We start from the raw sequence: 23,190 nt of genomic DNA on the forward strand, positions 1-23,190 counted from the left end.
AGACATTGTGTTTACCTGAAGAAGTGGTGATTTATTTTTTTCCTTTATTTTTTTGGTCAGTCGTGAGGCTTGAACTCTGGGCTTGGGCGCTGTCCCTGCGCTCTTCAGCTCAAGGCCAGTGCTTTACCGCTCGAGCCACAGTGCCACTTCCAGTTTTCTAGTGGTTTATTGGAGATAAGAGTCTCACGGACTTTCTTGCTCAGACTGGCTTTGAACCGCAATTCTCAGATCTCAGTCTCCTGAGTAGCTAGGATTACAGGTATGAGCTACTGGTGCCCAGCTTTTTTTTCCTTTTGCTAGCTATGTAGCCTAGGCTGGCCTTGAACTAGTGATCTTCCTGCCTCAGTTTCCTGAGTTCTGGGATTGCAGATAAAGGTAATATAGCCAGTCAAGAACATTGAAGGTTCTAGGCTAGCTTGGATAAAACGTTACTAAGACACAGTGTCTCAATAATCTGGGCATTATGGCAAATCCCTTTGGTCCCATCTATAAGAATAGACTTGAGGATTGAGGCCCAAGGTTGGCTCCAGGCAAAACAAAACAAAAAACCAACACACCCCCTTAAACAACACCCCATTACAATGACAAAAAAAACCCTTGACCAGACCAGTTAGCGACTTGACTGAACCTTAGAATACTAGTAAGTGTGAATTCAAAACCCCAGCATAACCAAAAATAAATGAACAAACAGTTAATTTTGGACTCGACTTCAATGCTTCATTTTGTTGTTGTTAAAAATCTTAGAATTGGCATTCATGTTCAAAAGCACATCAAATGACAGAACTAGTATTTGAGTTAGTGTTCTTTGTAGGTTTTCCTTATGAAGGAGAAGGGAAGTTAATATTTCAATAAAGTTCTAGTTTGTTTGTCCTCTTTCTCATGTTAGAAAACTATAAAGTGGATGTGTCCATGTTAAGGCTTTATTTAGGTTTAGATCTAACATTTGGTAAAGTGGTAATGACTCTAGAATACCCTATTCTATAAGATACCTTGTAGGATATAATATTTAAGGTTATACCTCATCTTATACCTTATCATGAGGCAATTTTTTTTTCTTTTTTAAAAAAATCTGCAGAGTGGTGGACATGACAACAGAGTCAATTGCATACAGTGGCATCAAGAGAGGGGCTGCTTATATAGTTGTTCAGACGATAAATATATTGTGGAATGGAACTTAGAGACCTGCAAAGTGAAATGGTGAGTAAGGTTGATTGGGGTTGGAGGTTGGCTCAGTTAACTGTTTGCAAATGCATTAGGGTTTGATATATCTTGCCCTAGACAGTGGGAAATATAAACACAAAGAAGGTTATAAAGCCTTCTTATTAAAGAACATTGAATCAAATCAAATTGGGCATGTAATGTTTCAGTAAATAAAGAAATTGTAGGTGCTGGAAAGTGGCTCAGTGGTAGAGCGTTTGCCTTGTAGGCATGAGGCCCTGGGCTCTGCTCCTCAACACCAATAAGCAGAAAAAGCCAGAAGTGGTGCTGTGGCTGAAGTGGTAGAGTGCTAGCCTTGAGCTGAAGAGCTAAGGGACTGTGCCCAGGCCTAGAGTTCAGGCCCCTGACTGGCCAAAAAAAAAAAGTAAATTGTAAAATTGTATAAAAAGCTGTCATAAGGTAAAATGATTACTTGTAGGAAGTACTGGTGTAAGAGAAAGGGTTTCAGTTTGACTTCCTTGACAGCTAAGTTTGAATAGAGGAGAGCAGGGAGATGGACTTCCAAGAGTGAACAAAGGAAGGTAAGGGAATGATAAAAGCCAAGGAGGTAGGAAAGTGAAAGATGAATTTGTAGTGAGTAAACTGGAGGAAAGGTAGATAATGGCATGGTAGAGGATAAAAATATCCTTCAGTGAATAGATACTAATGGCAATAAGACAAATGATTTCAGGGTTTTTAGAAAAGTTAAATTTGAAATCATGTTAATGTAAAACGACCTAGCAGACAAGGTGGTTAAAGAAGCTAAGGTACAGGTAAGCCAGGTAGTTGCAAAGTGTTTTCATTCCATTTACCTGTAGTGATACTTCCCACACTGGCCACCTGCCTTGGAGAGACTGATCCAGTGAGTCTGAGTAAGGGCCATGTTACTGTATTTGGAATGGAAGTTAAGACTGGTTGGTATTTCATAGATATGTGTGAACCTTTTTGTTCCTGTCAGGCCTCAAAATCATTCAGCACATAGTGGGACAGACATGTAATTTTTCTTGTCTGTGTACAACTGACCTATGGCAAGAAAAAATTCCCCACCCTTAACATAGGGATTGGCCAATGTTGAAGACACTGTTGAGCACATAGACACATAGATTTAGTCACATTATGAGGTCGGTGCTGTTCCCGTTTCATATTTAAGAAATAGGTTAAATAACAGCTTGACCTGTTTTCCACTAAATTGTACTATTGGATAAACTAATGGGTTTCTAGTTTCATTCTTAGCATCCTTATGGTGATGTCAATTGATTTTTTTTTTTTTTACCCTCTTCCATTTTAGATAACTAATTTCCTCCTAAGGAAAAAAAGGATTTTAACTTTTAGTTTCCTTCTACCTCTTCCTTCTCCCTTTATTGTTATATTAGTTGTGGTTCAGCAGTATTTGTTATTTATACTGAGTCATGTTAAAACTGGGGTTTAAAATGTCCTAGGTTTACATTTTCTTTTTGGTAAGCCAAAAAGTTTATTGGTTTGCTTTTTCTTGGAGTTTGTAATTGTCTTACTACTTAATTTAATATTTTCCAAAGTATATTTATCATTAGTATATTGTCACTCTTGCAAGTGTAAGTCTCAGTTGTAGACACATCCATTTGTCAGTTGTTTGTTTATTTTTGCCTTCTGTGTGCTCCTCTGTTAGTCTCATTCTCCCTACTATTTCTTTTGGTGGTATTGGGGTTTGACTTTCAAGCCCCATGGGGTTCTATTTCTCTAAACTAGGCCTTTGGTCCTGTTTTTTCACTGGATGGGATTTTGCTCTATTTTGTTTCCTACTGTGGCTTGAGTGACAGGCACACATCACTGTGTCCAGCTTCCCTTTGTTGAGATGGATGGAGTATTAGAAACTTTTCTGCCCAGACTGGCCTGGGACCACAATCCTCCCATTCTTGGTTTGGTTTCCAGTAACTAGCTTTTGGCTTGAGATTTTATTTCTTGGAGGATTTGTCTTCATGTGAAGCAGGAAGTGCCTGCCAGACAACTACTACTGTGGTTCCTTTCATCATTTGCCTGAAAATTGTCTCTTTGCTGATGGGACCTATTTCTCCCTTTGTTTAGTTAGCCCTGCATGTTTTCAGGGAGCCCATCAGTTGGTAGCTTCCTGAGAAAAAGGGTGCATATGGGGGTTGAGTTCTGGTTGTTCACCAATGTCTTTGAACCCTGACAGTTGATGGATAATTTGAAGATCAAAAGAGTAAAGTTGGAAATAGTTTTCCCTCAGGAGTTTTTCTCATATTTTTTTTGCTATTTTCTTTTGCGTGTGTTATGTTTTGATTTGTTCATTTGCTTTACTTCCTATTTTTCATGTTGAAGGAAGGCATTCTTCAGATTGCAGAAGATCCTTGACTGGCTGTTGCTATTTGAAAAAGAAATGTTAAAAAGCTGACTGGAAGCCGGGCACCAGTGGCTCATGCCTGTAATCCTAGCTACTCAGAAGGCCCAGATCTAAGAACCCCAGTTCAAAGCCAGCCCGGGCAGGAAAGTCTGTGAGACTCTTATCTCCAGTTAACCACCAGAAATCTGGAAGTAGTGCTGTGACTCAAGTGATAGAACATTAGTCTTAAGCTTAGCAACAGTGCCCAGGTCCTGAGTTCAAGACCAGCACAGAAAGAAAAAGCAAGCTACTAACTAGAAGGCTTTGTTCTTCAACTTGTGGAGGGATCTGGAGGCCTTTTGTTAGTATATGTAGGTTGTTTCTTGGAACCCATCTTATTTCCCAGATGGAAACATTCCACTCCTTTAAAATGTTTAATAAGTATAATTGGTAGTTTCCATATATTGTATATATGTGCACACATACATGATATAGTAATTCTGATAGGCTGGACCTGAAAAGTTCTTAGATGATGAAGATACAGGAACACACTATGAGTTGCAGAATTCTTGCTGTATAGGGTTAGGATATGCTGCAGGGGGACCTAGTAATAGTATTAACCTTCAGTGTGGAGTGGGAAGATAGATTCAGAAAGTGTCTCAGCTTCCTATAGGCAAGTAGGGACCAGGGTTTCTTATTATTATAAATGAATGTAGTGAAAATATTAGGTAATGAGTATTTGTGAGTCTTGAAGCTGTGGGAGTTGCTAAATAGGAAATTGGTAAAAACTTCTGGGAATGTGGCTTAGTGGTAGAGTGCTTCCCTGCCATGCATGAAGCCCTGGTTCAGTTCCTCAGTATCACATAAACAGACACAAAGCCAGAAGTGGCACTGTGGCTCAAATGGTAGGGTGCTATCCTTGAGCAAAAGAAGCTCAGGGATTGTGCCTAGGCCCCAAGTTCAAACCTCAGTTCTGGCAAAGATAAAAAAGATTGACAAGAGTTTAGAAGTCAAGACAAAGGAAGAAAGTTCTTTATGCTTTTTATACTTGAGTACATACATTTCTTTGAACTAGTTTTATGTTTATCAACAATGTCGTGTCTGTTGGTCTCTTTTGTATTCATTTGAATTCTTAATAATGCAAAGGAGTTACTTATCTATTCTTAATATATATATTCTAAGTATTAATCCTTTGTAACGTATAATTTAGTAGGTGAATAGCCAGTGTCATTGCCTATAACGATATGAAACAAAATGTGAAGACTCAAGTTTATAATCATTCTTGAGTGTGAGAAAGGAATTACTTGTACCCAGTTTCAGTTTACAGTGGTAGTTCATCTGTGTAGATTTGGCATGGAAATCACCTTTTGGATTTTTTTTTGGTTATTTTGAGGCTGTAGTTTGAAAAGTCATTTGTGTTGCCAGTGTAATGGAAAGGTTCACCTTTTTAGGATAGTAAGGATTGTGGTGAGAATAGATGGACTTGTGGAGGTCCAGCTAGCTTGGTAGTTTTCTGATCATTAGCAGTCTGTCTCACGAGTCACAGGATACACAGCTCTCTATTTTGCATTCTTCTAACTTTTTTTTTGTCAGTTGTGGGGCTTGAACTCTGGGTTTGGGCACTGTTTCTGCGTTCTACAGCTCAAGGAGAGTGCTCTACCGCTTGAGCCACAGCGCCATTTCCTCTTCTCACTCTTAACCTACCCATTTCATGGCATATCTGGAAGATCTTCATTCTGTACTTCCTAGAGGGAGATTATGCAAGAGTACTCCATCAGGGAGACTTCTTTATGGTAGTATGCAAGAATACTACCCTAATATAACTTAGGGGATACAGTTTGGTGTAGGTAATATTTATAAATGTTGAGGTTTTCTTTTGTTCTGCTCTGAGTAAAATATTCCCCCATTTATTGAGATGTATTTGCTTGTCTTCACACTACAGCAAGTGGAAAGGAGACAATAGCAGCGTCACTTCCCTGTGTGTTAGCCCAGATGGAAAGATGTTGCTTTCAGCTGGTCGAACAATCAAACTCTGGGTTTTGGAAACTAAAGAAGTCTACAGAGTAAGTGAATCAAAACTATTTCTAAGCATAACAATCAATGTATAAAGCATCTATGGGGGAAGACAAATGTATGAGCTGCAGAATGTTATTTTAAGAATACTTGTAGCCGGGCACCAGTGACTCAAGTCTGTAATCCTAGCTACTCAGGAGGCTGAGATCTGAGGATTGTGGTTGAAAGCAGGATGTGCTGCCTGGGCAGGAAAGCCTGTGAGACTCTCATCTCCAATAAACTACTCAGAAAAAGCTGGAAGTCGTACTGTGGTTCAAGTGATAGAGTACGAGCCTTGAACACAAAGAGGCTCAGGGACAGTGCCCAGGACCTGAGTTCAAGCCCCAGGACTTGTACACACAAAAGAAGATATTGATAGCATATGATTGTAGTCCTTGCTCTCAGGAGGATCACTTGAGCCCAGGAGTTTAGGCCAGCCTGGGCAAATGGTAAGAATCTATCTCAAGAGTTACAATCATCGACCAAATCTAAACCAAAATTGATTCTGTATTTGTAAGTATTTCAGATAATAGGATTAACAGAAATCACCTTCCAAATCTGACTTTCTGACAGGTTACATATGTTGACATGAATTGGAAAAATGAGTAAACCAAATAAATGGAAATTGAAATAAACTTTTATTTTGCTATGGAATAAGCTTAGCATTTTTGTACGTAGTTTGCACTTAGCATTTCATCTAGTTATAGTTTAACTGGGGACCTATTAGGAATAATCAGTTGCACTAAGGGGTTACTGAACTTGGTGCAATGATGATGCCTTAATTGTGGTTTCGACTCACTGAGAGTAAAATGAAGACCTACAATTCCTTGGCTGTGTCTGAGCGCTGAGCACCCCTTTAAAGTAGATAGAAATGAGTGAATCTAACTAAAACAAAAGGAAGAAAAAATACTTGGGTAGGATCATGAAAGATCAAGGCATATCTTTAGTACTTGCAGATAGTACTGAAAAAAGTATTGAATATTGTGTAGACATTTTAGTAAGTGAGATTATAATACTAGTAATTTGGTTTGCTTAGAGTTACATTCAACTGTTACTTTGTTGGGCTCTGCTGTCAAATGTATAATAGCTAGTTTGTTTTTGATACACATGTATGTTACTATTATGAAGTCATTCTCCTAAATGAGATACAACTTTATCCAGCACTTCACAGGACATGCAACGCCAGTGTCAACACTTATGTTCACTACTGTTCGACCTCCCAATGAGAGCCAGCCTTTTGATGGAATTTCAGGTCTTTATTTCTTATCTGGAGCAGTACATGACCGGTTACTTAATGTCTGGTAGGTAGTTGTTTTGGATTTGGGAGTCTAAACCTAGATTAATACAAATGATAAGTATGATAATTGTTTTTATTGTATTTGATGTTGAAACTACCTTGACTTCAAGAATTGAATGCCTAAAAATAAGCCTTTTTAAGAAAAAAATTGGGAGCATTCATAATAGACACCTTATTTTAGAATGTTTTTGATTAGCAAATATACGGCACCATTGTCTTGTCTGAGTTATATGTTGTCTTCATGAGACCTGGAACACTATATGGCACTTTAATACTTGATTTATAGGATATATTATAAACAGTGAAGTCACTGACTAAAATGAGAAAAAAAATCCACACAATCAGTAGACACTTGTTTATAGTATGAGAGCTGAAATAAGGCAGAGTAGCCTTCCCTCATTCAGTCTCAGTTGGGATCATTGAGCTGTGGGTCATTAATGTTTTTATTGGTTTGCAAGAGTAGTGATTTTGAAGAATAAATTTTAGCTAGGCGCTGCTGGCTCACGCCTGTAATCCTAGCTACTTAGGCTGAGATCTGAGGATCGTGAGTTCAAAGCCAGCCTGGGCAGGAAAGTCCATGAGATTCTTTATCTCCAATAAACCACCAGAAAACCGGAAGTGGTGCTATGGCTTAAGTGGTAGAACGCTAGCCTTGAGCTGAAGAGCTGAGGGATAGCGCTGAGGTCTAGAATTCAAGCCCCACAACCAACCAAGCAGCCAGATTCACACAAGAATCTGAATAACAGGGACTTCGTGCATTTGTGTGTGTGTGTACATTTGTGTATATATATATATATATATATATATGTGTGTGTGTGTGTGAATGAATACATCTATACATCTGTGTGTGTATGTATGTATATATGTGTATGTTTGTAGACACACAGTTTACTGACTTTCTATACTGTTCTCTATTAATGAAGTGAATTTTTCCCAAATTTACTGTAGCTATGTGTGCAATGCCAGTCAAAATCCCAGTATCACTTTTTGTAGAAATTGACAGATTTTAAAGTTAAACTAGAAATGTAAAGGACATAGAACTTTGCAAAAGAAGAGACCAGACAATATTAGTCTGATCTCAGGACTTTTCAAGGTGTAAGCATCAATGCAGTGTGATTGACATGAAGATAGGCAGATGCTTGCCAGATGCTTAGATGCTTTTTTTCTTTTCTTTTTTTTTTTTGTCGGTCGTGGGGCTTGAACTCTGGGCTTGGGCGCTGTCCCTACGCTCTTCAGCTCAAGACCAGTGCCCTACCTCTTGAGCCACAGCCTCACTTCTGGTTTTCTAGTGGTTTATTGGAGATAAGAGTCTCACGGACTTTCTGTCTGGGCTGGCTTTGAACTGTGATCCTCAGATCTCAGCCTCCTGAGTAGCTAGGATTACAGGCATGAGCCACCGGTGCCTGGCTTATATGCTTTTTTCTTTTTTCTTTTTTTTTTTTTGTTGGTCGTGGGGCTTGAACTCTGGGCCTGGGCGTTGTCCCTCAGCTCTTCAGCTCAAGGCGAGCGCTCTACCACTTGAGCTACAGCGCCACTTCCGGTTTTCTGGTGGTTTATTGGAGATAGGAGTCTCACGGTTTCTCCTGCCTGGGCTGGCTATGAACCTTGATCCTCAGATCTCAGCCTCCTGAGTAGCTAGGATTACAGGCGTGAGCCACTAGTGCCTGGCTTTATATGCTTTTTTCTAAAGCAAACATGTTACAATATAACTCTGACATAATTTTGTTTCAGGATTCTTTAGTGTGATTTTACCTAAACTGTCATTTTACCTAATGGCTTATTTGTTATCTAGGCAGGTCCGGTCAGAAAGCAAAGAAAAGAGTGCAGTAATGTCTTTCACAGTTACAGATGAACCTGTTTTTATTGACTTGACTTTGTCAGAAAACAAAGAAGAGGTAAGTGGCTTGTTATTTGAGAATTGGTTTTAGATTGTATAAAACTTACTTTGAAAATCAAAGTGTAGATGTGAGGGAGTAATGAAAAAATGTAACCAAAATATTCTTAGCCCATTGGAGTAACTCCTAAATCACTGAGAAGCTTCATGTGTGAAACAGGAATGCTTGTAATCAAAGACTACTTTTTGTCTGTGTGCGTGCGTGCATGTGTGCCAGCTTGAACTATCACTGGAATCACAGATCCACTTTAGCTTTTTGGTGGTTAATTGGAGACTTTACTGCCCGGACTGGCTTTGAACCTTGATCGTTGTATCTCAGTCTTCTAAGTAGCTTAGATTACAGATAGGTATGAGCTACCTGTGCCCCACTCAATGATTATATATGTATTTAAATTCATTAAGTTAGTTATTAAAAGTCATTGATATATGTATGGTTGCTATATTAGATACAGTTTTGTGGTTATACTTTGTTTCATACTTTTTTATATTTTAGAATTTTTATGTAAAAATTATAAATTTTAATGATTTTCATATCTCCGTTAAATACATTTGATTAATTGAAGTGCTTTATTTTTCATGTTTTTTTTTGGAACTAGTATTAAGAGATTGAGCCAGCAAGAATCCTACTTAATGAAAGGAAAGGCATAAGGATTTTCACTTTAAGTCTAGGCTCCTCCCATGTTTTATAACCTTCTTACTTGTATTTAGAGATAATTTAGAAGTTTTTGTATGTCTTATTATTTTTTAAAAGTGTAACAGAAGATCTGGTTTAGATACTGATTGTACTTTTAACAATCTTGGCTTTCTGATGTACGATGGGGCGTTGCTGATTATATTGGGAGAGCAGAGCCAGGAGTGGTTTTAAGTACTTAAAAATATTTTTTAGGGGCTGGGAAGGTGGCTCAGCGGGAGAGTGTCTGCCTTGCATGCATGAGGCCCTGGGTTCAATTCCCCAGCACCACATAAGCAGAAAAAGCCAGAAGTGACACTGTGGCTCAAGTGGTAGAGTGCTGAAGGACAGCACCCAGGCCCTAGAGTTCAGGCCCCATGACTGACAAAGAAAAATTTTTTTTTTTTAGTAAAAATAACCACAAAATAGCTTTGTAAAGTTAGGGGCATGGGATTGGATTGTCTGTATTCATTGTGATCAGTGCACTGACTAGCTCATGATAATCAGAAGTTTTGATCAGAGGAGTCTGATACCAAAGGAATTGCTTTGGTATTTGTTCCCATATTACATACAAAAGATTTAATTTCAAGTGACTTTCTGAACAATTTTACACTTTTTTATTATATGTATGTGTGTGCTTTTTGGAGGGTTTAATTAAATCTTACTGAAAGTAACAAGTTGCTGTGGATATTAGCTCAGTGGTAAAGCACTTGCCGAATACAAGACCTTGTGTTCCCTGGGCTAAGAATGCGGCTCAGTTAGAGTGCTTGCCTAGCGTGCTTGAAGCCTCAGTACTACATAAACAGAACAGGCTGGAACTGGCACTGTGGCTCAAGAGGTAACTAGTCTTGAGTATTTGGAGGCTCAGGACAGAGCCCAGGCCCTGAGTTAAAGTCCTGAGACCAGGAAAAAAAAAGAACCTGGGTTTAATTCACAGTACTCAAATGAAAGTAAGAAGCAAAAAAAAAAACACAAAAAAAATGGAGGAAATGAGGGAGGGAGATTGACACGGTAAGGAAAATCATTGCAATCCCACGCCAAGCTTGCCCTAGTCTATTTAGGTTATAAACCTCGTCTTGCTTTATGTTTTTCTGTCTGAATTCTTTTGCTACTTTTACATAAAGTTCATTTTATCTTGTTACAGTGTTCACATTCTTAAAATGATCAATAATAAAAGTAAAGGAGAGAATAACTAACTACTTTTTAAAAAAAGATTTTGAAGCCTGAAGGTAGCTGGTCCCTGTAATTCTAGTGACTCAGGAATTGCCATATGAGGATCATGGGATCACAGTTCAAAGCCAATCTGGTCAAAAAAGTCTAGGAGACTCTTATCCTAGTTTAAATACTTTCTTGCCCCCAATACTAAAGTGGAGCTGTGGCTTAAGTGGTAGAATACTATCCTTTAGTAAAAAGCTAAGGGACAGTGCCCAGGTCCTGGGTTCAAGCCCCAATATGGCATAAATAAGAACAGCAAAAACTTGAACCAGTCCCAGTACCAGTACACAGGAAAAAAGAAAGATATTGAAGATAATAAACTAAGTGAGAAACTGAGAAGCCACATTCTTCTCTAATTGTGACATGTAAAACTGATTATGACACATTGCAAAATTGTAGTTCCAGTAGTAATAAAATTCCAAACTAAACTTTGGTCTATGATTATACAGAATTTCAATTGTCCAATAATGGATTTCCAATCTTTCTAGACAGTTTGGGATTAGATTTTGAATCTGTTAATAGGATATCCTTAAAGGGAAACTTTCACATGCTGCTTAACCTTAAAATGTATGAACTTTTAAGAGCATCTGTCCTCAGATTTCTTGTCTTTAACTACTAGTAAATGGGTTCTAGTAGTCCATGCCTGTAATCCTAGCTATTCAGGAGGCTGAGATTGTGGTTCAAACCCAGCCCTGGGAGAAAAGTCCATGAGACTCCTAACTCTAACCACCAAAAGCTGGAAGTGGTACTATGGCTCAACTGGTAAGGCAGTAGCCTTGAGCAAAAAAGCTTGGAGAGCATCCAGGTCAGGCACATAAACAAAAATGTTCCTAAGTGCTTTCACAATGCTACATGGAGCCTAACACACTTACTCTTATTTACAGTTTAGAATACAGATGGGAACTTTTAAAAAATGCTAAAATTTCACTTATACAGCCTTCATTAAGAAAGTTTCAGCCAGGCGCCGATGGCTCACGCCTGTAATCCTAGCTACTCAGGAGGCTGACATCTGAGGATTGTGGTTCAAAGCCAGCCCGGGCAGAAAGTCCATGAGACTCTTATCTCCAATAAACCACTAGAAAACCGGAAGTGGCGCTGTGGCTCAAGCAATAGAGTGCTCGCCTTGAGCTGAAGAGCTGAGGGACAGCGCTCAGGCCCAGAGTTCAAGGCCCACGACCGACCAAAAATAAAAAAAGTTTCAAGGGGTGGGAATGTGGCTCAGTGGTGGAGTGCTTGCCTAGCATGCATGAAGTCCTGAGATCGATTTCTCAGGACCACATAAACAGATAAAGCTGGAAGTGGTTCTGTGGCTCAAATGGTAGAGTGCTAGCCTTTAGTAAAAGATCAAGGACAGTGCCCAGACCCTGAGTTCAAGCCCCAGGACTGGCAAAAAAAAAAAAAGTTTCAGTACCTAAAAGGAGAATGTTACACAGATCACTGGAACCGGAGGTTTGTCAGCAAGAGTTTAGTTGATACCAGCATTCAGACTATTGGGATACAAAAATTGACAATGCAGGCTAGGAAGGTGGCTCAGTGGTAGAGCGCTTGCCTTGCATGCCTGAGGCCCTGGGTTCAATTCCTCAGCACCACATAAGCAAAAAGCCAGAAGTGGCGCTGTGGCTCAAGTGGTAGAGCGCTAGCCTTGAGCTGAAGAGCTGAGGGACAGCGCCCAGACCCAGAGTTCAGGCCCCACGACCGGACCCCCCAAAAAAAAGAATTGACAATGCAGGAGGAATTAAAGTGATGGTAGTTTAGGTCTCTATACCACTAATTGCCAGCAATAGATAGGAAATGGCATTTTAAACTGCCTGAGAATTCCAGACAGCTCTTCTTCGAGGCATGTTCAACCAGCTATTGCCCTTGATCGAAACTTTGTTCATCTAACTTTGAGGTTTTATTTTCTGTGTTATACTTACTTCTATTATACTGGTTCTGGGGCTTGAACTCAGGGCTTGGGCTTTGTCCCTTAACCTTTTCTCTAAGGCTAGAGCTCTGTCTACCACTTTGAGCCACAGTGCTACTTCTAGCTTTTGGGTGGTTAATTGGCAATAAAGAGTCTCCTAGACTTGGCCTGTGTTGGCTGGCTTTGACTGCAATCCTTAGATCTTGGCCCCCTGAGTAACTAGGATTACATATAAGAGCCATGGGCGCCTGGCTCACGTTACCTTCTTGACCTAGGTATTGACTGTTGACAAAAACAACACTAATTGCTATTTTGTCAGAGGTAATTATTTTTAAATGTATTTTTGCTGTTCTTTTCCTTTGGTGGGGTGGGGAGAATTGAATTATCTTAAGCTAGATTGGAGGATTGAGCTCATTATTCATTATAGTTAATCAGCCACATTTTTCTTTTAGCCTGTCAAGTTAGCTGTTGTTTGCAGAGATGGTCAGGTCCATCTTTTTGAACACGTATTAAATGGGTAAGTTTTTCAAGTCAGGAATTTATTTCTGATTTTCTCTTATTTGTTCATACTTCCATCTTGTTATTATTACTATGTTTGTGTCTTGTTAGATTGTTAGAAGTATTTTTTCTTTTTTTGGTGCCTGTCCTGTGGCTTGAAATTGAGGCTTGGACACTGTTCCTGAATTTCTTTTGTGCAAGGCTACTGCTCCACCAGTTGAGCCATAGTGCCGATTTTGGCTTTTTCTGAGTAGTTTATTTGAGATAAGAGTCTGAGGGACCAGAATGTCAGTGTACAAAAGGAAGTATACTTACTACTGGATGTATATAAATAAAACCCTGTTGTATATCACCTCTAAAATGACAATAAATTTAAAAAAAAGTCTCACAGACTTTCCTGACCTGCCTGGGCTGACTTAGATCAGATCTGTAATCTTCAGATCTCAGTCTTCTGAATAGCTAGGATTACAGGGCTTGAGCTACCTTCGCCCAGCAGGAAAATATTCATTGCTTGTCCATATTAATGCAGTATGAACTCAAGCATTTAGAATCGTATGTCATGGATAGAAGAGTGGCTTTTTGTTGTGTACTTACTAAGTTTTGATAATTGCAATGAAGAATTTAAGTTTTGGAGAGTTTTGCTTACTTACACGTAGATTTTGCTAGCCTTAAACCGAACCCCCCTCCCCCTAACCTTGTGACCCTTGGTCCTGGTGCTATCCTGTGGTGCTCACTACCACTTGAGTCACAGCCCTACTTTTGGCTTTTTAGTGGTTAATTGGAGATAAGAGTGTTCTAGACTTTCCTGCTTTGACTAACTATGAAACTTAGATCTCAGCCTCGAGTAGTCAGGATTATAAGTGTGAGCCTTAATCTAGCCTTAATTTTATCTTCCACTTTCCCTTCCCTTATATATGTGTGTGGATCTGTAAAGTGTTTAGTAGACAGAAGAGTAGAGTTGGTAGTCTTTACAGACCAGAGTTAGTAACCTCTAGCCTTTAAAGCATGAAATACTTACTTTTAGCTTTAAAGAAAATGCTTGTCAGATCACTATCAATGCAATCTGTGACTCATTTATATGTACAGTTAGGTTAAATTTTAAAATAGTTTTAACCCTTTTATTAATACCTTTAGTAGTATTTGTCTAGGAATTTAAATTTTATAGACTGATTATCAAAGAAAGTAGTGTGTACTTAAAAACTTTCATGGGAACTGGGGATATATCTCATGAGTAGTGTTTGCCTAGCATGGGTGATGTTTTTGGCAGCATTACCTCCCCCTGTCTCTCTAAAAAGCCCCAGAAAATTTAATCTCTCTTCAATGAGATCTCCTAGAGAACACATTTCAGTGTGTGGCACTTGCAGCTTTTGTCTACGTAGTGATGAATGTACATGTCAAGAAATAGTGTTTTCTGGTGAGGACTTAAGCATTTTTTGTTTGACCTAAGTTTTAAGAGTCATTCTGTGATGAATTTCCTAAAGAGAGATAAAGGCCAAAGCAGACACACCAAAGAAACCCCTCTGCATTTAGAGATAGTTGTGGCAGTGGATTCTAGGATGAACGATGGATAGGGACAGTATGGGACAGTAGGATGCATAAAGTTGGGATTGTAGAGGGTGTGTACTCAACTGGAATGAATGTGTGGCTGAGATAAAGTGAAGCACATGGCATTAGACACTATAGCATTTGAGTATTCTTGATACAGGAATCAAGAGTAGTGTTGTAAAGAAAAACAGCCAAAGGGGGTTGCACTGATCAGAAAATGGTGTTATAAATTGATGAGTTGAACTGAAACCAATTTGTACTATTTAAAGACATGTGAAAGGTGTGACTGAGATGCAGCTAGAGGGAGAAGGGAGAAATAACTGGTGAGGTAACAATTTAGTCTTTGTGGGAGAGATTGTTGAAATGTCACTAAAAACATGTCCATGCCTAAAGCACAAAAGTTGTTAGAGGAAAAATGGCTGTAACTTTGGAGGGATGCAAGGATGAGTCAGGGTAGAGGAAGAAGGTGAAGAGTACCTTTAGAGAAGACATGGAGAGCATATTGATACTGGAATTGCATTCAAGGTAGACTGAGGCTTTTGGGGGTTGGGAATTATTGTGGATAGGACCAAATGGCAGAAGGGCACATAGGATTAAAAGATCATTTAGGGGTTTGATGCCTCCTAACAAAATGAGATAGAGGAGTAAGTTGTTCTGTGTGTGTGTGTGTGTGTGTGTGTGTGTGTGTGTGTGTGTGTGTGTGTGTGTGTGTGGTCACATTTTTGTAACTTCAGAGAATTAATAAGAGATGTGTTATTTCATATTCTCTAATCTTCTTTTTCCTCCATTTCTAGACATTGCAAAAAGCCTTTGACGTCCAACTGCACAATTCAAATAGCAACGCCTGGGAAAGGCAAGAAATCATCACCAAAACCCATCCCTATTCTAGCAGCTGGCTTCTGCACAGACAAAATGTCTTTGCTGCTTGTGTATGGAAATTGGTTTCAGCCTACTATTGAGCGAGTGGTATGTATATGTTATTCTGGGATAGAAATATTCAGCATTAAACTGTATGGAAAAGATTGATTTTTTTTTATTTAAAGAAAGCCACATTTGCAAGCATTTAATTAAAGGACCTTTCACTGTTTAATTTGTAAGACTTTTATTCAATCCAAGATGCCTATAATACCATTTTCAAACCTAGGTGAGATAAAATATTATTTGAGATGGCAACTTCCCCTTTCCAGTGTCCTATTTTAGATATGTGTTTTATACAATAGCCACATTAAAAGATGTTAGTTTTGCTTATACTGATATTTGAACTTAGGGCCTCATGTACTCTCAGCTTTCTTGCTCAAGGCTGCTGCTCTACCCCTTGCACCACCACACTTCCAAATCTTTTTGCTGGTTGGTTATTTTGGAGATGATGCCTCTCAGAATCCTGCTTGGGCTGGCTTGGAACTACGATCCTCCAGGTTTTAGCCTCTTAACTAGATATCCAGCTCATATTCACCACTTTTCAGGATGTATTTTCCTAGTGGTTTTGTTTTGGTCAACACAGTTATGACCTATAAACTAATTTAACTCCATTAAGAGCCTTAGAGGTAGCACACTTTGAATTTTTAAGTGGAAATAGGCAGTACAGTGACTTTGTTTTTTACCATGAAATTTCTTTGAAGACTTCTGAGTTATTAGCTGTGTTCTTAGGTGGTAATACCTCACTCTTGGGAAGACTAAGTAGATGTTTACATGGCCAAGAAAACGTTCTTGTTGATTTAATTGAAAAAAATGCTTTCTTTTTCTGTCTTTTTTTTTGAAGTGCCAGGTCCCAAGTACTAGGCCCTCATATGTCCTAGGCAAGCACTCTACTATTGAGCCACATTCTTAGCACAGAGTACTTTTAAAAATTAATATGCACATAGTATTTGAGCCACCTCTCCCACTTCTGCTTCTCCCCCAGGTTAATTGGAGCTGAGAGATTCCTAGACTTTCCTAACTTTGAACCAGGATCCTCATATTTTAGCCTCCTGAGTAGCTAAGATTACAGGCATGAGTCATTGATGCCTGTTGTCAGACTTTTTTTGGGGGGTGGGGGCGGGTCTGGTCGTGGGGCCTGAACTCTAGGCCTGCGCGCTGTCCCTCAGCTCTTCAGTTCAAGGCTAGCACTCTACCACTTGAGCCACAGTGCCACTTCTGGCTTTTTTTTCTGCTTATGTGGTGCTGAGGAATCGAACCCAGGGCCTCATGCATGCAAGGCAAGCGCTCTACCACTGAGCCACCTTCCCAGCCCCCAGACTTTTTTTTAGTACATACATAATTGGCTGCATGTATGTAGCTTCCTCTCCCTGTCATATACTCACAAATGGATTTCAGAGCAATTTGTTAGTCCTGGGGCTTGAACTCTGGGCCTGGACGCTGTCCCTCAGCTCTTCAGTTCAAGACAAGCATTCTAACACACTTGAGCCATAACACCACTTCAAGTTTTCCTACCCTACCCGGGCTGGCTTTTAACCGTGATCCTCAGATCTCAGCTTCCTGAGTAACTAGGATTACAAGTATGAGCCACAGGCCCCCAGGACAGATTGTTCTTTTCTTTCTTTTCTTTTTTGGTCAGTTGTGGGGCTTGAACATTGGGCCTGGACATTGTCCCTGAGCTCTTCAGTTCAAGGCTACCTCTCTACCACTTGAACCGCAGTGCCATTTCTTGCTTTCTGTGGTTTGTTGGAGATAAGAGTCTCACAGATTTTTCTGCCTGGGCTGGCTTTTTTTTTTTTTTTTTGGTCTGGTCGTGGAGCCTGAACTCTGGGCCTGGGTGCTGTCCCTCAGCTCTTCAGCTCAAGACTAGCACTCTACCACTTGAGCCACAGCGCCACTTCCGGCTTTTCTTTTTTTTTTTTTTTCTGCTTATATGGTGCTGAGGAATCAAGCCTCATTCATGCATATAAGGCAAGCTCTCCACCTCTGAGTCACCTTCCCAGCCCCCCTGGGCTGGCTTTGAACTGTGATCTTCAGATCTCAACCTCCTGAGTAGGGTAGATTTTTCTTTATAACATGTAGACCTGCTGTAGCTTTTAAAATCTGCTACATCTTAAAGCTCTTGGCCTTTTTAAACTGCGTATAAGAAAAATTGAAATAGCTCATAACTAGAGAAGTAAACATTGAACCTCTGTTTTCAGTGGACTCCCTAACTCAGTTGCTGTAGTCTGAGTGGTGACTGTCGCTAACAATCATCACTGTTACATATTTTTCTATTTATATTACATATTTATTGTGTATTTTTATAGTTGTATTTTTATAAAAATGTACAATTTTTCACTTGTTCTTATTCCAAGATGCTTGTTTGACATTGTTTATTTTCTTTCACACCTTTCCTTCCCTTAAAACTGTTACCAGGCTTTAAACTCCAAAGAACCTCATATGTGTTTAGTACGAGATATTTCAAATTCCTGGGCCCCAAAAGTAGAAACGGCTGTAACAAAGGTGAGTGCATTACAGGTGTAAATTTAAGAACAAGCAATGTGATTGTTTGTAACAAAGGTGAGTGCGTTACAGGTGTAAATTTAAGAACAAGCAATGTGATTGTATTGACTTAACTTGTGTATTTAGACTTCATGTATCTTTTTTTGGGAGAGGTGGGAATTGGGTGATACTGGGAGTGGGGGTGAAGGGAGAACAGACTCAGCCCAGGTTGTTTTGGAACTGGAAATCTTGCCTCAGTCTCCAGAGTGCTGAGATTATGTGTGTCTCCATGCATGGCTTTTCTTTACTACTTCTTTGTGATATGTATGATCTTGTAAATTTTATGGGATTATGCCATTAGATATCAAAATAGTAAAATTCTCTTTCTGTGCCCTTGTTGGCTGAGTGACTGTATTGATGACTAGCAGTTTAAGATTTTCTTTAGTTCTTTCCTGCTCACATGTAGGGTCATGCTAGTAACAGACTTCAATATATGATTTTATCAATGATTAATAACATTGTTTAGAAGAATGCTGTATTTTAGGTTGCAATTGAACCATAGCTGGGCTGGAATTTATTATCACATAGAAGAACATTAGTGTTTTCTCCACATTTGAATGTTGTTGATATTTACTGTTGAATGGTTTAGTGAGAAAGGGAAGGCCATGACTTGCTATGATGACATCCACATGGTTTCGCTTCTGGCTGAGTTTCAGAGATGACATATTTCTCTTGGCTGTCTGAGCATTTCTGGCAGACAATTCTGATGGGGATATAATGTGTGAATTTACTTTTTAACATAAATTAGTGTGTTCTGTCTAATCTGTAGATTTTTTTTCCTCTTTTTAATTCTTAATGAGTTATTGTAAGCTTTAAAACTATTAACTTTCAGTTTATCATTTAAAAACTTAACTTGCCCCCCCCCCCCCAAAAAAAAAAAAAAAAAAAAACTTACTTGCCATTGGGTGCCAGTGCCTCATGCCTGTAATCCTACCTACTCAGGAGGCTGAGATTTAATGATCGCAGTTCAAAGTCAGGCTGGGTAGGACAGTCCCGGAGGCTCTTATATCCAATTAACTACCAAAAAGCTGGAAGTGAAGCTGTGGCACAAATGGTAATAGAGCACTAGCTTTGAACAAAAAAGCTTAGTTCCCTAGTCCCTGAGTTTAAGCCCCATGACTGGCACACAAAATGACTAATTTGCCAACATTAATGTTCATCTTGAGTTCCTGTTAGGGTAATAAATACACATTGTATTTCCCAGCAGAAAAGCCTTTAGAAAGCCATATGTTTTCACATTGTTAAAGCACAATAACTAAAATATCATTTTCTCTTCTGCCCCCCTGACACTGTGTTGGACAGGTGAGAACACCAGTGATGGATTCTGAAGTAAAAGTCCTGGTTCCTGGAATCCCTGGACATCATGCACCTGTCAAGCCTCCTCCTCCCTCACAAGTGAAGGAAGTAGACAGCAAGAGGAAATTAGAGGGTAAAGAGGTAATGCAGCCATTTGACCAGTCATTTGAGTTTGAGGTTTTAGAATGATTTTTAATAGATATTTTGGATAGACCCAAAGTAAGTTTTTCAGAGGTTTGCTGAGATTGCTGCTGTTGAATCATTTTCATCCTTGACAGCTTATCTAGATTGTCACCTTTGTAAGACTCATTTGGCCTTTGATAGAGAAAATGGAGCTTCTAATAACAAAATAAAGTTTAGCTATTTATAGCTAAATTGATGGCAGAAATTTGAATAAATTACGCCATGGCTTGCTGTGATGATTTCCATTGGGTTTCGCATGTTGCTGAATTCCAATGATGCCTAATTTTCTCTTGGCTGTCTGAGCAATCCTGGCTGTTTTCATGGCCATTGGTTGGACTTTAAAAGTGGCTCATCTTTATAAACTTGATGTCTTGGGGCTGGGGGTTTAGCCCAGCGGAAGGGCTCCCGCCCGGCGCGCAAAGCCCTGGGTTTGGTCCTCAGCCCTGGGGGGAAAAAAAAAGCTATAAAAACTTGATGTCTTATTCTACTCCCAAATCCTGTCCCTTTCCATGCATACTGTATCTACACTGCAGTCTTTTTTTCATGTGCCATTTACATTCTTCACTCTTGAGTAAGCTAGATTTTTTTCACTGTTTTATTCTTTAAAGGGATATTTAAAAAAATATATAATTCTAGGGCTGGAGAGTGCTTGCCTAGAATCCATGATTCCTCAGTTTGATTCCTTAGTACCATACAAACAAAAAGCTGGAGCTGGCACTGTGGCTCAAGTGGTAGAGTGCTAGTCTTGAGCAAAAGAAGTTCAGGGATAGTGCCTAGGCCCTGAGTTCAAGACACCAAGACTAGACTAGCAACCCCCCCCCCCCCCCCAAAAAAAAAAAAAAAAACCCAAAAATCATAATCCTATTTCCTAAGTCAGATAATGAGTACTTTTTTTTTTTTGTTTTGTTTTGTTTTTGGTGGATCATGGGGCTTGAACTCTGGGCCTGGAGGCTGTCCCTGCGCTCTTTAATTTAAGATGTGTGCTCTCTTTTTTTTTTTTTTTTTGGGTCTGGTCTTGGGGCCTGAACTCTGGGCCTGAGCACTGTCCCTCAACTCTTCAGCTCAAGGCTAGTGCTCTACTACTTGAGCCACAGTGCCACTTCCGGCTTTTTTCTTTTTGCCTATGTGGTGCTGAGGAATCGAACCCAAGGCCTCAGGCATGCAAGGCAAGCGCTCTACCACTGAGCCAACTTCCTAGCCCGTGCTCTAACTCTTGAGCCACAGTGTTACTTCTGGTTTTCTAATGGTTTATTGGAGTTCAGAGTCTCATGGACTTTTCTGCCAGGGCTGGCTTTGAACTGTGATCCTCAGATCTTAGCCTCCTGAGTAGCTAGGATTACAGGCGTGAGCCACCGGGGCCGGCTATGAGTACATTTCTTGTTTTAGACAATGTTACCCCTTCATTTTCCCCTCCCATTCCTGACTATAAGTTATATAGTTCATTTTCTACATAGTATATGTTGAATAGCATGATTACGTTTGTTTACCCTTCCTCTTTCACTTTCTGTAGCCACCCATCTCCCCTCCCCCAAAGAAGACAAAAAAAGCTCAAAACGAAAATAAGCCTCTACCACCATCAACAAAAACACCCATATTTTTCATTTTCTGGAATTGCTTTCATAAATAGTATTTTAAATGTTCAGAGGAGTTAAACCTTTGGATTCCTTCCCTTAGGGTATCCTTTTAGTCTGTGTGAATGCCTGAGTCCTGAATATCCAATCATACTTTAGATCTAGCTTCTACATAAGAGAAAACATACCATTTCTCTGTCTTCTTGTCTCTCTGTCTGTCTGTCCGTCTCTTCCCCACTCTGTCTCTCTGTGGTTGGCTTACCTTAACATGATTTGTTCTAGTTCCATCCATTTGCCTGCAAATATTGATTTTTCTAATGGAGTCCATTGTATATATGTGCTACATTTTATTGATCCCCTTGTCTATAGTAGGGCTTCTGGGCTGTTTCCATAACTTTGCTGTTGGAAGTAGTGCAGCAATGAGCATGGATATATGTCTTTACAGTATCCTGACTTGTAATCTGGGTACATGCCCAGGAGTAGTATGGCTGGGTTGTAGGGAATATTTATGTTTAGTTTTTTGAGGAGTCTCCAAACCGCCTTACAGAATTGTTTCTTAGTTTACATCCCCACCAACAGTGCAATGTAGTTCCTTTACCCTCCCTTCCTTACCAGCATTTTGTTTGAATTTTTGATTTCTAATCTAACTGGGATGGGATGGAATCTCAAAAATTGTTTTCATTTGCATTTCTAGAAAAGGAACATTTTTTAAGAGTTAATGTTTATGGCTCGCTATTTGGCGGAGGATTAGAGATGACCTAGCTCTTCATCAAAAAATATCTCTTGATAATGTGATACTTGACCTTAAAAACAAGTGCAAACTTTTTTCTTGTTTTGTTTTTGGAATGGCCTAAATTCATTTCTAATTTCCTCCTGCTGTTTTAATGTAGGTTAATCCAAGTAGGTAGTTTTCCAGAGCTCATGTATGTGCTTTGCTAGTCAGTAGAAGAAATTTTATTTTTAATTAGCCAATGAAAAGCTAGCTTGCATGGGCTGGGAAGGTGGCTCAGTGGTAGAGTGCTTGCCTCACATGCCTGAAGCCCTGGGTTTGATTCCTCAGCACCACATAAGCAGAAAAAGCCGGAAGTGGCGCTGTAGCTCAAATGGTAGAGCGCTTGCCTTGAGCTGAAGAGCTGAGGGACAGCGCCCAGGCCCAGAGTTCAGGCCCCATGACTGGCAAAAAAAAAAAAAAAAAAAAAGGCTAACTTGCAGTCTATAATCTCTTAGGCTGGTTTTTTTTTTTTTGTTTTTTTTTTTGTTTTTTTTTTTTGGTGGTCGTGGGGCTTGAACTCTGGGCCTGGGCGTTGTCCCTCAGCTCTTCAGCTCAAGGCTAGCGCTCTACCACTTGAGCTACAGCGCCACTTCCGGTTTTCTGGTGGTTTATTGGAGATAGGAGTTTCACGGTCTCTCCTGCCCGGGCTGGCTTTGAACCGCGATCCTCAGATCTCAGCCTCCTGAGTAGCTAGGATTACAGGCGTGAGCCACCAGCGCCCGGCTCTTAGGCTGGTTTTAATCAGAAATCAGTTATATTGAGTTTGGTCTTTGTAATACCTTGCAATGTATTTGTACTTAAAAATTCAGAACTTACGGGCTGGGAAGGTGACTCAGTGGTAGAGCACTTGCCTTGCATGCTCAAGGCCCTGGGTTCGATTCCTCAGCACCACATAAGCAAAAAGAAAAAAGCCGGAAGTGGCACTGTGGCTCAAGTGGTAGAGTGCTACTAGCCTTGAAGCTGAAGAGCTGAGGGACAGCGCCCAGGCCCAGAATTCAGGCCCCACAACCGGACCCAAAAAAAAAAAAAAATTCAGAACTTACAAAGGATACTTGAGTAAGGCATATTCTACCTAGTAATCATAATTTGTAACTCACTAAGGAAAAATTCATGTTGTACAGTTGTTTGGGAGCAAAACTGTTCCTTTGATAATACTTTGTTTCTTTTTATTGATCTGAGCTTAATGCCAAGCAATAGTTAGACTTGATAGTTCTTTTCTTGTACTTCAATACAAAATTTGAATGCCTGTATAAAGGGAATGACTTACATTTTCTAATCATCACTTCTTGGTCTTTTTTTTTTTTTTTTTTTTGCTAGAATT

The 23,190-nt window shown here is 39.7% G+C and overlaps 1 protein-coding gene and 3 non-coding genes across 4 annotated transcripts in view; all 4 read left to right on the top strand.

The window, feature by feature from the left end:
- Wdr43 (WD repeat domain 43) overlaps positions 1 to 23,190 on the top strand; it is a 54,504-nt gene that overhangs the window by 9,821 nt on the left and 21,493 nt on the right. Inside the window, exons 3-10 of the mRNA XM_042696705.1 lie at positions 1,076 to 1,197; positions 5,457 to 5,577; positions 6,728 to 6,867; positions 8,656 to 8,758; positions 12,998 to 13,062; positions 15,383 to 15,554; positions 17,922 to 18,008; positions 19,350 to 19,484. Of these exons, the coding sequence (XP_042552639.1) occupies positions 1,076 to 1,197; positions 5,457 to 5,577; positions 6,728 to 6,867; positions 8,656 to 8,758; positions 12,998 to 13,062; positions 15,383 to 15,554; positions 17,922 to 18,008; positions 19,350 to 19,484 (945 nt within the window). The remainder of the gene's footprint in view (positions 1 to 1,075; positions 1,198 to 5,456; positions 5,578 to 6,727; positions 6,868 to 8,655; positions 8,759 to 12,997; positions 13,063 to 15,382; positions 15,555 to 17,921; positions 18,009 to 19,349; positions 19,485 to 23,190) is intronic.
- LOC122122561 lies at positions 6,329 to 6,411 on the top strand. The gene has a single exon (XR_006150170.1). It is a non-coding gene; the product is annotated as a small nucleolar RNA SNORD53/SNORD92 (small nucleolar RNA).
- LOC122122569 lies at positions 18,658 to 18,735 on the top strand. Its single transcript, XR_006150176.1, has one exon. It is a non-coding gene; the product is annotated as a small nucleolar RNA SNORD53/SNORD92 (small nucleolar RNA).
- On the top strand, positions 19,754 to 19,832 carry LOC122122570. Its single transcript, XR_006150177.1, has one exon. It is a non-coding gene; the product is annotated as a small nucleolar RNA SNORD53/SNORD92 (small nucleolar RNA).

Source organism: Dipodomys spectabilis, unplaced genomic scaffold (genome assembly GCF_019054845.1).
Source record: "Dipodomys spectabilis isolate Male_0828 unplaced genomic scaffold, ASM1905484v1 ptg000210l, whole genome shotgun sequence".
NCBI classification, from domain to species: domain Eukaryota; kingdom Metazoa; phylum Chordata; class Mammalia; order Rodentia; family Heteromyidae; genus Dipodomys; species Dipodomys spectabilis.